We start from the raw sequence: 13,940 nt of genomic DNA, 5'->3' as shown, positions 1-13,940 counted from the left end.
TTTTTAAAATGTGTGTTTTCAATTAAAAGACACATCAAGATTGTTTACCTTATTTCTAATGCTAATAAAAACGAACTATAGCATCGAGTAGCGGAATTATCAGTACTGCCAGAGATATATAACTCCGTATAAACTCACATTATAGACGGGTCTAACGCGAATTATATTCAATTACCTTTATTTACCGACGTTTCGACACAGGTTTCACTGGTCGTGGTCGCGGCTGACTGGCTGAAACGTCGGTAAATAAAGGTAATTGAATATAATTCGCGTTAGACCCGTCTATAATGTGAGTTAATATGTATTCAAAACGCGAAAGTTTAAAATATTAAACTCCGTATAAGATAAATAAAGTCTAAGAAAAAAACGTGCCTCGGATATCAAGAATAAGTCATTCTCGAATAGATGGCGCCATTATAATTTATACCTTTGGCCTATTCTCGGCTAGATGGCGTTGAGGACACCGTTTGATATTTAACAATTTTAACACATATCAGTGAAAGAACATGGGTCAGTATGGAACAATAAAAATTAAAAATCATTTATCCGTAAACATATTTTGATTAATTCATACATTTTTAATTTTATTTTAAGTTTTAATCGTGTGTCGATAGATGGCAGTAAATGTACCGTGACTACAAAATTGACTATGACAGGACCCCTCTGTACCATCTATTCTTTTTGGTACTGCTAAGAAGCAGTAGTAGTAGTAGTACTGTCAAGTGACAATAGATGTAGCGCCGACCGGAAACTCTAATGCTTAACAACATAAGACTCTCCGGTCGGTGGTACCAAAATTGATGTATGTAGCGAGCACTCTTGTCGTACTATTATTTTTCTATGGTATAGTTAGGTATGCTTTTTAGGGTTCCGTACCCAAAGGGTAAAACGGGACCCTATTACTGAGACTTCGCTGTCCGTCCGTCCGTCTGTCACCAGGCTGTATCTCACGAACCGTGATAGCTAGACAGTTGAAATTTTCACAGATGATGTATTTCTGTTGCCGCTATAACAACAAATACTAAAAACAGAATAAAATAAAGATTTAAATGGGGCTCCCATACAACAAACGTGATTTTTGACCAAAGTTAAGCAACGTCGGGAGGGGTCAGTACTTGGATGGGTGACCGTTTTTTTTTTTGCTTTTTTGTTTTTTTTTTTGCATTGTGGTACGGAACCCTTCTTGCGCGAGTCCGACTCGCACTTGCCCGGTTTTTTATTTATATTAACCGTGTGAAGTGAAAGCTATCGTTTGTGACTTGCCAGATGTTACTGTACCTACTAATACACAATACACGGTTGAAGTTGGTTGAATACAGATGTAGTGCGTTCGTATTTGTCATGCTACTTCAGCCAACCTCAATACTTTTTGTACCGAGACTGACTGAAATAGCATGACACGTTATAAAATAGATTATTTTCCTTCGTATTTGTACCTATATAGTTAGACCAAGAAATGTCTGCAGCGACTTTGATAGCCCACGCAAGTTAAACGTCATAATTTCATAGAAGTTTGACGTTTAAAATAACACTTGCACTGCGTGGGTTATCATAATCGCTCAAGACTTTTCTTGGTCTAACTATGTATATGCAAATACGAAGGAAAATAATTATGCACTACATCTGTATTTCAGACCTGTCCTGTACAAATCTATAAGTAATCATAAATCTCGTAAATAAATATGAATTATGTTGTTCCTTCCAGATACGAGAATGGCAGCACTGGGGCTCCGGGTGCTACAAGTATAAGTGCGAAAGCGGCCGCCTGCATATTGTGGTACTTATCTTAGGTCCACTTGCACCATTCCACTAACCTGGGGTTAACCGGTTAAACCCGGAGTTGCCATGGTTACCACCACTGATACCACTGATGCCACCATGGGTACCACTGATACCAGTACAATTTGACACTAAGTTAACTGTTTAACCGCTTAACCCCGGGTTAGTGGGATGGTGCAAGTGGGCCTTATACTTTTTCTTTTACTCTAAAATGTACTGTATTACAAGTACCATGTAGGTAATCGTGAATAAAATAAATAAATAAAAAACCCGACGAATTCGTATTGGGCGTCGAGACAGCTGTATTTGGCTACCTTTTGACGCTCCCGAGTGTCTTATTTTTTTTATTTTCTTTATTTAGGATTACCAACAGATAATACATCTTACATGCTCTTAAATTTATATAACAATCATGACTGATGCTTATCTAATTATAGGTAACCACAACTTATATAAGTGTCTTGTATATGTGAACAATATTGAACATGCGATAAACTTATAGTTAAATGAATTAGGTAATAGGTACCAGTACATTACATTAACTAACATTACATAGCTTGACAACTAGGGTGATGTTAAATTGTCGATAACAATTATTAATAATAATAATAATTAGTGTCCGCCAAAAAGAAGAATGTTTATTTTATTTACTCGTGAAAAAGGTAGCCAAATACAGCTATCTCGGCGCTCAATACGAATTCGTCGCGTTTGGCGTCTCGAAGCTTGGTTCGTGGGGCAGACGCGCACAGATGCTCCACAAGGCGACCCCCGCGCAGGCAGGTTTCTCGCGTAGAGAATTGCAATTGCAATCCAGCGCGGGAACGGTGCCTGCGTGTTGGGCACCCTCCCGAAGGCACTTTTTGATAGGTATTTTTAATTTTAGTTTTATATTCCTGTTCATGTCCTTTAATAATTTATATTAATAAATATTATCGAATCTTCTTTTTAGAAAAATAGATTTTGCAGCAATAATTGCTACGGCTGTCACTAATGGACTAAATAGTGTTTAGTTTTAAGTTTATAAAATACATATGTATGTTAGTCTGTAAGGTATTTGTAATATGGGCCTTGTTGCCTGAATTAAATTTCTAAATAAATAAAATAAATAAATAAATAAATGGAGTGTTTCTTTCAGGTGGGCAACTACTCCTACACCTGTTTCCACGCGGGCCAGGTGCTGCAGATCCGGATAATAAAGAGGGGCTGGCTCCACAGAGGCGGCGTGGTCTGCCCGCCCTGTAGGGAGGTATGCGGCGATGAGTTCAAGGTAAGTAAGACCATAGAGCAGCGGTCGACAACAAGGGCCGCATGCGGCCTCTCACTTGCGGCCCGCGGCGAGTCCCACTCACTATTATGTATATGTAGTATTAAATAATAAAAAATACAATACAATATTATTAATAAATGCAGAACAATGATACAATACATAATAAATCCCAACTAAATTAAATAAATACGCGTCAACTTCCTTAACTACGATGGGGCCCTTGGCTGCTAAAAGGTTGCCGACCGCTGCCTGCCATAGAGAAATAATAATAAGGAAAGAGTGGCAACTCCGTACATCAGTTTGCTTACCTAAACGCGAGTTAAGCCGGATACTCATTAGGGATCATCCATTAATTACGTCACACGTTTAGGGGGAGGGAGGGGTCAAGAAAATGTGACATATTGCGACATGGGGGAGGGGGGAGACACAAACTTTATGACGTCACTTTAACTTTATCAGTAACCGAAAATTTATTTAAATTATTTAGTTCGCTGTACATTTAAATAACAAGTTTTTAAACCGAAAATAGTTTTTAATCGTTTAATTTTCTTTCCTAAGAGGTTTTGGGTTAAAAAATTACTAATATTTATATCGTCAAAAATATTTTGATAAAATATTAATAATACTTAGGTATTTACTTAATTCGATTTGGCGATTTCGTAGAAAAAATGTGACGTCACACTAGGGAGGGAGGGGTTTGCCAAATGTGACCAAGTGTGACAAGGGGGGAGGGGTAAAAAAACCTAGAAATTGTTGTGACGTAATTAATGGATGACCCCTTAGCGAGCCGTAACCGTTGCATGTTGTGTTGCAGGTTTGCGAACCGCGTACACGGTTACGGCTCGCTAATGTGTATCTGGCTTTATTTTGTAGTCGACATCTAGCGTCAAGTTGCGGAATTTATCAGTACTGCTAGTCGACGATAGATGTCGCGGCGACCGAAAAGTGTAATGCTCAACAATTTTCCTAAAAATCTTTGATATAATGATATCCTGAAATAAATATATACCTACTTTGAATTTTGAACTTTTTTTTAATTTGATATTTCAGAGCCGCGGTGAATACTGCAAAGGAGGCGAAGAGGCGATGCCGCCCAACCTGTATCCCAGTGACGTATTACGATGCTCGGCGCCATCTTTGTTACCGGCCGCCATATTGATTGCGGCGGCCATCTTGTGCCGCGTCTTTTAATCGCTTAAATTACCATTTTTGGCCAATTGTATGAACTGTAGAGGGCAGTACAAGAGCCCCCTGTTTATTAGCGCGCAATGGGGTTGGCCGGTGGAAGTTTTTAGCAGATGGCACCATCATAGCTTGCCCTGTCAATCCCTAGAATTGTGTGAATTTTTTTTTTATACGCTGGATGCCAGCCCTTTAAGCCAAATCTCATAGAAAAAGGGGCAAGCTATGATGGCGCCATCTATGCAAACCTTTGACAGTTGCCAACCCCATTTCAATGTCAAGCTTAAGTTTTCAACTTGCGCCACTAGATGGCAGAACCTGAAACGCACTAGCGTGTGAACTGTTGGCAGTGGCGGATTTGCCCTAAGGCCCTGTAGGCTCGGGTCTAGAGCGGCAGCAAGGCGGCAGCTATATGATGGGTGCTGAAAAAGGGGCGGCTAGTAGTTACTACAGACAAAGAGAATAGAGTGTATAGAGGCGGATTGTCAAAGTAAATTATGTAGCCACTGTAAATTTACTGCCATCTTTTGACATAAGATTAAAACTGTTAGAACGCCATTTGACTTGGATCCTTATACTTTCACTGATATGTGTTAACTTGTTAAAAATTAACGTCATCTACTCGACAAGAGGCCAAAGGTATGGTGCAATCTTTTCGAGCGATGGCGCCATAAATTTCAGCCTACTCGAGTAGAAGGCGTTAATATTAATATTTAATAAGTTAACACATATCAGTGAAAGAATGACCAAAATCAAATGGCTTTCTAACAGTTTTAATCTTCTGTCGAAAGATGGCAGTAAATGTACTGTGGGTACATAATTTTTACCATGACAGTAACTCTCTATTTCAAATTCTCTTTGCTACAGGGCCTGGGGCTTAGCCACTGTAGGGGGCAGCACCTGCTTTAATGTGAATTATCAATGTCAAATTTATGGATCAATGCACACGGTCACTTTAAAACGAAACAGGAGCTGAGTTTTAAATATTTTAGGTAAATATACCCGTCTCGCTGACGAAAACTAGTGCGATAAGGACAAGGCGAAAAATCCTGCGTAAAAATCTCAAAAATCGAGGTTTCGTACTCGGTTGTTTCCTCCTCCAAAACTTAACCAATCCTAACCAAACTTGGAAATCTAAATGATTATGAAATTATCTGTGTCGGACCGTTTTGCTGTTTTGGCTAATTGATATCAGTTTTGAATACTACGCCTCTCATTGCGGCATAGTCAACGAGGCCATTTTGGCCATTTTTGAAGGGCTCTAGCGCCTTAAAAAACAAAAAAATCAAAAAAAGCAAAACGGTCCTACACAATATTAATCTGTGTTGAAAAAATAATTGCTCTAGCATCAAAACCCACGGAGGAAACAGTCGAGTACGTTTGTATGGAGAAATGACCACTCCTGTTGGCTCTTAAGTCTTTCACGTATCTTCATGTGTGTTAAAAAAAGTCAGATGCTTTGTTATAATTATAATATTTTTCAAACTATTTTTAAAACCTATCGAATGTGAAAATGAAAACTTCTTATCCTATGTCGGTTAGACAGGTCATTTTGTTACCTATGTTTGGTAACTAAAGCAAAACCAACTGCTTAAAATGAACGAAAATGTGACGTTATATATGAAAAGGGACCTTAAATATTGTCAATGGCGCTTACGCCATTATTAATTATGCGCCGATATAAATACAATGCCGTTCGACGCTGTGCGGCGTAAGCGCCATAGACAATAAGGTCCCTTTTCACAGATAATGCCCCAAATAAAGATAGTATTTAAGTAGGTATGTACAGACCAAATGAATTATTGTATAAATCGCACCACAGACAAGTAAACTAATAAGAATTGTGAAATCATACAAGAAATCGTAGTTAAATATATAATTGAGTCACTTAGGGTATCATTCCATTTCTGATCGCAGCTGCACTACTACTATAGTTCGTTTTTTTATCATTAGAAATAAGGTAAACAATCTTGATGTGTCTTTTAATAGAAAAACTCATTTTAAAAATAAGTTACGGCAAATATGTAACAATTATGAATGTAATACGATCATTTATATTCTTCTGCTTTGATAAGTAATAGTTACAAATTTTTAAAAAGCGTTTTTCAGTTAAAAGACATGTCAAGATGGCTTACCTTCTTGCAAGTTCTTTATAATGCTAAAAAAAAACGAATTATACGAACGCGTCGGTGTTATTGTCAATTTCCATAGTAAAATGAATGGTCGTGCTGCTGTCGTTGGAAATGGACTGTGCACCTTTAACTTCAAATTAGATTATGCGATTTGGTGTTAAGAACAGGTTAAATTTGTGTAGTATAAAGTACTTTCACTAATTAATATTCTGTATTGCAGAGAAGAGTTAAACAATAATTCTAAAATCTAAATTTTTAACCCCTGACAAAATGATTGCAGCGGCATCTAGTGAATTCAAACCTACTAATCGTGCATGGTACGTCATTGTGAACCATATCGGAATACACGAAGGTAGGTAGGTAGGTAGGTAGGAAGGTAGGTAGGTAGGAAGGTAGGTAGGTAGGTAGGTAGGAAGGTAGGTGTATAGGTAGGTAGGAAGGAAGGTAGGTATTGGGCTGTAGCGGCGCGCGTCAGTTGACGTCTTTGACGATGTTGTTTGACAATTCGTGTTAGCGCCATCTAGCCACGAGCACTTGTTAGTTTAGCTGTCTGTGGTCAAATAGATATTAAGTGTAAAATACCGTATTTTAATTTTTGTATTATTATTCTATACATTGCAAAAGTTACCTATTTTATTTTGCAATTATATTATATGTACTAATTATTTTTACAAATATGTTTATCTCGCATTCGCTCATTCGTAAATAATGTAAAGGTAAAATAATGTCTTTATTTATTTAAAGAGTTATTCATTCTATAGTTCGTTTTTTTAAGCATTAGAAATAAGGTAAACAATCTTGACGTATCTTTTAATTGAAAAACGCTTTAAAAATAAGTCACGGCAAATATGTGACAATTATGAATCTAATACGATCATTTATATTCTTCTGCTTTCATAAGTATTAGTTATTGATTTTTAAAAAGCGTTTTTCAATTAAAATACATGTCAAGATCGCTTAACTTCATTCTAATGCTAAAAAGACGAACTATTAGAGAGGTATTAGATTTTTATTGTTTTGAAAAACTCCCTCGATTTGAAAAGTCTGCCGGTAGATGACGCGCTTGTTAAAAGTTGAACTCTGGCAATTTGTTAACACAACACATGATGCCATATAGCGCCACATACTTCAGCTGTCAAACCTCTTAAATAAAATCTGGAAGAATGCGCCTAACATACTTAATATGGTTGTGACTAAAGGTCAAAAATTCGACAAAAAATATTTAGAAAAACGTTTATCAAAAATGGTTATCTCAAAATATTTGTAGAATTTTACAGCTCATATGATATGAAAGGCTAGTTTTCGTGTCGATTTAATACGATAAAAACTCCCTTCGGCCGTATTATTCGCCACTCGTTGCGAATTTCCTATTTTTCGCACTTGTATCCTAAATAACTATTAAAGTGCAACTGTAATTGGGTAGCTTTCATAATCAATTTGCTCAAGAATATTGTTTTTCTTAAAACAAGACTAAGTATGTGTATTATTTGTTTTATTGTGATTTAAATGTTCTATTGTTTTTAATTGCGTCCAGTCCCTTTTGTGTTAAATGTACGTATTTTAGTTATAAAACACTTTAGCGATAGAAAACTCTTAAAATAAGTTCTCCGGAAAAGGAACTGAGAGGTCCTTTTTTCGGAGAACGGTACATTTAAGCCGACACATACACTTGATCAAAATTATTGTTTTTCTTTTTGGGAAGTTCCGAAAAGTCGGGTGTTGTCTTTAAATTGGCATTTTCGGATGAAATTTAACAAAAAAGTGTACCTAACTAAAAAAAGTGATGGAAAATGACCACTTTAGAAACCTAGTAATATTCTTTTGCGAAAATGCCCAAAGCCAAAATATCGTCAATAATTTAAAAAAAAATTGTACCTACGTTGAACAAGTGTCAGGGCCATTTTTTTAAATACTGACAATGCTTAAGATTTGTCTTGAATGCCATACTTTAATTTATTTTTAATTAGTGCAATCAATATAACTATTTTGTAAATATAAAAATACTTCTATTTTTTAATGGTGCTTCGTTTGCTTTAATCGTGTATGTTATTCCTATCATAAGTTATTTTATACGTAAGTATGGTCGAATATATTTCAATGTGTTTTTCTACGTAAAGTTGTTGAGCGTTTCTTAAAAATATAGAAAAATCTTGTGTAAACTATACATGGTCAAGCAAATTTTGTCAGTAGAAAAAGGCGGCGACCCATAGAAAATTTGAATTTCGCGCCTCTTTCTACTGACAAGATTTGCTTGACCAAGTACAGTCCCCATATGTGAAGACCAACCACACTTAACCGTATGCCGACTGTATTTAAAAAATAAAAACAACTAGATATTGTAATACATTTTTAGGGAACGCTTAATTTTTTTTTTTCATATTAGTCAAAGAAAAATTACAATTTATTGAGTTTTATTATTAAGGATAATTCCATATTACGTCTCTACTTTGAAAAAATCTCGCTACTCTGCTTTTCAAAGTTGAAGCGCGGTTATTCTGTATGCGTCCCATACACTCCATACGGAGATGTAGTGCATAATTGAAGGGATGTTTACAAAAACAACATAACTGCTAGCGTTTGACACTTTTTTAAGAACATTGTTAATCGTTTCAGGTGTCAACCAGTGTAGTCAGTTATGTTGTTTTTGTAAGCATCCCTTCAATTATTATATTATCCATCGTTTTTAGGGTTCCGTACCCAAAGGGTAAAACGGGACCCTATTACTAAGACTTCGCTGTCCGTCCGTCCGTCCGTCTGTCACCAGGCTGTATCTCAGGAACCGTGATAGCTAGACAGTTGAAATTTTCACAGATGATGTATTTCTGTTGCCGCTATAACAACAAATACTAAAAACAGAATGAAATAAAAATTTAAATGGGGCTCCCATACAACAAACATGATTTTTGACCGAAGTTAAGCAACGTCGGGCGGGGTCAGAACTTGGATGGGTGACCGTTTTTTTTTGGCCTTTTTTTACATTATGGTACGGAACCCTTCGTGCGCGAGTCCGACTCGCACTTGCCCGGTTTTTTTAACAGAACGTGCCTTGCTATTTTTGTCAATCTTGGTTCAAATATAGAGGTTTACTGAACTAGCATGACAAATACGAACGTTTCTGAGGAAATATGATGAAAAACAATTATGCACTAAATCTGTACATAGATACATTTGTGACGTTCCACGGCAAAAGGTACCTTATGGCGGCTGGCGCTTACGTCGCATAGCGCCGCAATAATATTGGAGCGGCGTTAATAATAGCGTAAGCGCCAATTTATTTTCAAAGTATCGTCACGATTTATATTCTTTATATATGGATTAAATATTAACAGATATCGTTATTATGTAAGAAATCGTGGAAATTTGTATTTGTGTAAAGAGATGTAAAACAGATGAAACTGTACTGATATTTAATAAAAAAATATTTTGAATAAAACTATTTGGTGATTTTATTTTACCTACCTACAGGCTCTCTGTAATTGGCTCCTATTAAGGTGACTGCTATATCTATACTCTGTATCTTTAAGTATTTACTGTATCTTTGGTACTCGCTACGCTCGTGGTTCAATTTAGGAATCTTTCTCTTGCTCCGGTAACAATATTAGCACGAGCGGTTAAACAATAACTTTGCCCGCTTGTAAAACAAATAAAGAACTATTGTTTAACAGAATATGGCTATAGCCAAAAAAATGGTTTCATAGAATTCATATGTGACGTCTCATGGGTAAAGGTACCTTATTGCGGTTGACGCTTACGCTATTATTAACGCCGCTCCAATATTATTGCGGCACTAGGCGACGTAAGCGCCAGCCGCCATAAGGTACCTTTTACCCTGGAACGTCACATATTATAGTCTAAAACTAAAATAACAAAAAGTTTGACGGTGACACCTTTATTTAGAAACCTTTTTGAGTAAAACACATAAACCAAGTTGTCTTTTCTACTAAAATCTCACGTATGAGTCAGTTTTAGAGCTCGGTGCCTACCTCGTCGCATAATAGGCAATTGATTGTCAATAATTAGGGATGTAACGATACCGATACCGATACGATATATCGGCAGATATAATCGGCAGACCGATATATCGGCATCGCCGATTTAAATTTAGCCGATATTACAGTTTGAAAAGCGCGCGAAATGAATGACGCTGCTAATAATTTAAGTACACTTTGTTTTCGTAACAAATAACCCTCCTTTTGCGTTGCCGTAGTCGGGTAAAAACTACCTAAAGTGAACTAAATTACTGATTTGGATTTACTTTTGCATTGATTGCTTGGTGGTTACCTAAATAAATGTTTTCTTTGATTTTGATTTGGCATTATTCTTTATTAGTTTTACAAGCTTCACAAAATCGAGTGTCTATTAATACATATGTATGTTTTATGCATAATAAGTATATAATTCCTTATTTGTTATATCTATTAGCTAACTACTGTGCCATTGATATCGGTATCGGTATCGCCGATTATTTACTTCAAAAATCGGTATCGGTATCGTATCGGCAAAATCATGTATCGTTACATCCCTAGTGGTTACCTAAATAAATGTTTTCTTTGATTTTGATTTGGCATTTTTCTTTATTAGTTTTACAGTTTTCACGCTTCACAAAATCGAGTGTCTATTAATACATATGTATGTTTTATGCATAATAAGTATATAATTCCTTATTTGTTATATCTATTAGCTAACTACTGTGCCATTGATATCGGTATCGGTATCGGTATCGCCGATTATTTACTTCAAAAATCGGTATCGGTATCGTATCGGCAAAATCATGTATCGTTACATCCCTAAGAGTAATGATACGCATAAAACATTTTTTCAAGTAATTTTTTACCAGCACACACAGATATTTTTCACAGATACTATTATCGAAAATGCTTTGCTTAGGTTGAAACTGTTGTAAGTAAACATTTGTCACGTTCCACGGCAAAAGGTACCTTGTAGCGGCTGGCGCTTACATTGCATAGCGCCGCAATAATATTAGAGCGGCGTTAATACTAGCGGAAGCGCCAACCGCCATAAGATACCTTTACCGTGGGACGTCACATTTTATTATACATTAGGACAATCAATTTTCAAGAAAACACCTTTTCAATAGCCCTGTACATGACGGCGGCTTTCCTTGCCATGTCGTTGGTAAACTTCTTCACCTTTGGCGAGGCGAGGAAATTCTCCACACCATGCAGAATTGCGTCAGACCGCAGTTCCAGGGCCAGAGGCTTCAGCTTCTTGTCATCTGGACATATGAATAAATAAATAAATAATCATTTATTTCAGGTCTTAAAACTCCATATTTCATTTACAGAATAAAATAAATGTATTTAATTATATATAGCCGGTCAAACAAGTTTGTCATTTTATAGTTCGTTTTTGTAGCATTAGAAATAACGTAAACAATATTGATGTGTCTTTTAATTGAAAAACACATTTTAAAAATAAGTTACGGCAAATGTGAAACAATTATGAATCTAATACGATCATTTATATTCTTCTGCTTTCATAATTAATATTAGTCACTGTTTTTTAAAAAGCGTTTTTCTATCGGGAATATTAGGCAAAGCTCTGTGTAGGTGGCGCCACTAGACATAAAGACATGTCAAGTTCGCTTACCTTCTTCCAAGTTCGTTCTAATGCTAAAGGGCGCGAAATTCAAATTTTCTATTAGACCATAACCTTTTGTGCCTACATTTTTTGGAGCGCGCGTGTTGAGCATGCACCAGGCCGCCGAAGGCCGTTTTGAGTCCGCTCCGGTGTGAGCGGGACGCTATATAGCGCTGTCTCACCTGTATTGGAGCGCGAGTGTTGGGACTGCGTCAGGCCGCAGAAGGCCTCGAGATGGACTCCACGAAGCTGTTCTTGGACTCAGCGACGCCGGTGTGAGCGGGACGCTATATAGCGCTGTCTCACCTGTATTGGAGCGCGAGTGTCGGGACTGCGTCAGGCCGCTGAAGGCCTTCGAGATGGACTCCACGAAGCTGTTCTTGGTCTCAACGACGCCGGTGTGAGCGGGACGCTATATAGCGCTGTCTCACCTGTATTGGAGCGCGAGTGTTGGGACTACGTCAGACCGCTGAAGGCCTTCGAGATGGACTCCACGAAGCTGTTCTTGGTCTCAGCGACGCTGGTGTGAGCGGGACGCTATATAGCGCTGTCTCACCTTTATTGGAGCGCGAGTGTTGGGACTGCGTCAGGCCGCTGAAGGCCCTCGAGATGGACTCCACGAAGCTGTTCTTGGTCTCAACGACGCCGGTGTCCAGGCCTAATGCGAGTACTAACGAACTAAAAAATAAAAACCCAGTAATAAATTCAAACTTGTCAGTCCCACAGTGTAGTGTAGTGATCATTGTTTTCCATCGTATTTTCTCGGAAACGTTCGTGTTCGTATTTATCATGCTACTTCAGTCAACCTTAGTACTCTTTGTACCGAGACTGACTGAAATAGCAAGACACTTTCGTATGTTTCTGTAAAAATACGATGGAAAATAATGTATGTACTTTTATTGGAACTTTGGTTAACTAGTTACGAAAAAAAAAGTTAGTAACTGATGACTTTTTTATACGACGTAAGTGGCAAAGGGGCTGTCCATAAATTACGTCTTCGATTTTTGACGATTTTCGACCCCCCTATAATCATCCAAAAATCATGCTTCAAATGACCCCATTTCCTCCTCCTTCGTGCTACCGTCATCCGATGTCCGGACCCCCCCCCCCTATAATTTGAAATGACGTAATTTATGAATAGCCCCAAACAAGCTACGGACCACTAGGACCGTAGACTAGGACGCCTGCAACTCCAGAGGTGTTACTTGGCATTGCGAGGCCCTTCTGAGGTTAAAAGGGCCGGCCCAGATGGACTGCAACCTGACCATAGGGCTACCAGATGACAGGAATGTTTAATACAAATCCATCCATCGAAAAGATTATGGGATGTTACAAATTTGATTTTTTCACACTGTTAATCCCGATTTTAATTTAGGCTAGACACCTTCCCCCCCTCCCCCCACCTCGTCATCGTCAAAAATATGAATGTCAGGAAAAATATTCTGAAATCAGGAATTTTGACAGGAAATTCTAAATTTGTATCTGGTAACCCTAAACCCGACTGCAATTTGTATAGGAAACGACGACCGACCGACGTTGCAGTTGGCATGCAGTTCCCATACAAATGTCAGTCGGGTTGCAGTCCATCTGTATCGGCCCTAAGCCCTAAAGCCCCCTCCAGACTATGCGCGTGAATCGCGGGCGAAGCCGCGAACGCGAGTGTGGAGTCCAGAACGCAGACCTGCGAAATCGACTCCACACTCGCGTTCGCGGCTTCGCCCGCGATTCACGCGCATAGTCTGGAGGGGGCTTAAGGCTGGCCGTCAGACTCTTCTTCCTCGCGTTATCCCGGCATTTTGCCACGGCTAATGGGAGCCTGGGGTCCGCTTGACAACTAATCCCATGATTTGACGTAGGCACTAGTTTTACGAAAGCGACTGCCATCTGGGCTTCCAACCCAGAGGGCCTAGGCCTTATTGGGATTAGTCCGGTTTCCTCACGATGTATGCAAAGCGACGTAAATATCAAATGATATTTCT

At 38.1% G+C, this 13,940-nt stretch overlaps 2 protein-coding genes across 2 annotated transcripts in view; one reads left to right on the top strand and one right to left on the bottom strand.

The window, feature by feature from the left end:
- The window catches only part of LOC134677474 (leishmanolysin-like peptidase), a 148,039-nt gene extending 138,243 nt beyond the window's left edge, over positions 1-9,796 (top strand). The window contains exons 16-18 of the mRNA XM_063535956.1: positions 1,706-1,777; positions 2,915-3,046; positions 4,097-9,796. Of these exons, the coding sequence (XP_063392026.1) occupies positions 1,706-1,777; positions 2,915-3,046; positions 4,097-4,237 (345 nt within the window). The 3' untranslated portion in view covers positions 4,238-9,796. The remainder of the gene's footprint in view (positions 1-1,705; positions 1,778-2,914; positions 3,047-4,096) is intronic.
- Positions 9,797-11,435: 1,639 nt separating this feature from the next.
- Positions 11,436-13,372, bottom strand: LOC134677650 (uncharacterized). Its single transcript, XM_063536110.1, has 4 exons — positions 13,365-13,372; positions 12,429-12,639; positions 12,268-12,373; positions 11,436-11,596 (listed from the first exon to the last, which is right to left on the bottom strand). Exons 1-4 carry the CDS (start codon positions 13,370-13,372, stop codon positions 11,436-11,438), a joined length of 486 nt encoding a protein of 161 aa, XP_063392180.1.
- Positions 13,373-13,940: the final 568 nt, after the last annotated feature.

This window comes from Cydia fagiglandana, chromosome 26, assembly GCF_963556715.1.
Source record: "Cydia fagiglandana chromosome 26, ilCydFagi1.1, whole genome shotgun sequence".
Taxonomy (NCBI): Eukaryota; Metazoa; Arthropoda; class Insecta; order Lepidoptera; family Tortricidae; genus Cydia; species Cydia fagiglandana.
This window is presented reverse-complemented; position numbering and strand designations above follow the sequence as displayed.

Excerpts from the sequence above, each read along its gene's own strand:
- LOC134677650 (XM_063536110.1), bottom strand. Across the intron at positions 12,374-12,428 it reads CATCTCGAAGGCCTTCAGCG|CGTCCCGCTCACACCGGCGT; the intron begins GTCTGACGTAGT and ends AGCGCTATATAG. Across the intron at positions 11,597-12,267 it reads ACACTCGCGCTCCAATACAG|ATGACAAGAAGCTGAAGCCT; the intron begins GTGAGACAGCGC and ends TCATATGTCCAG.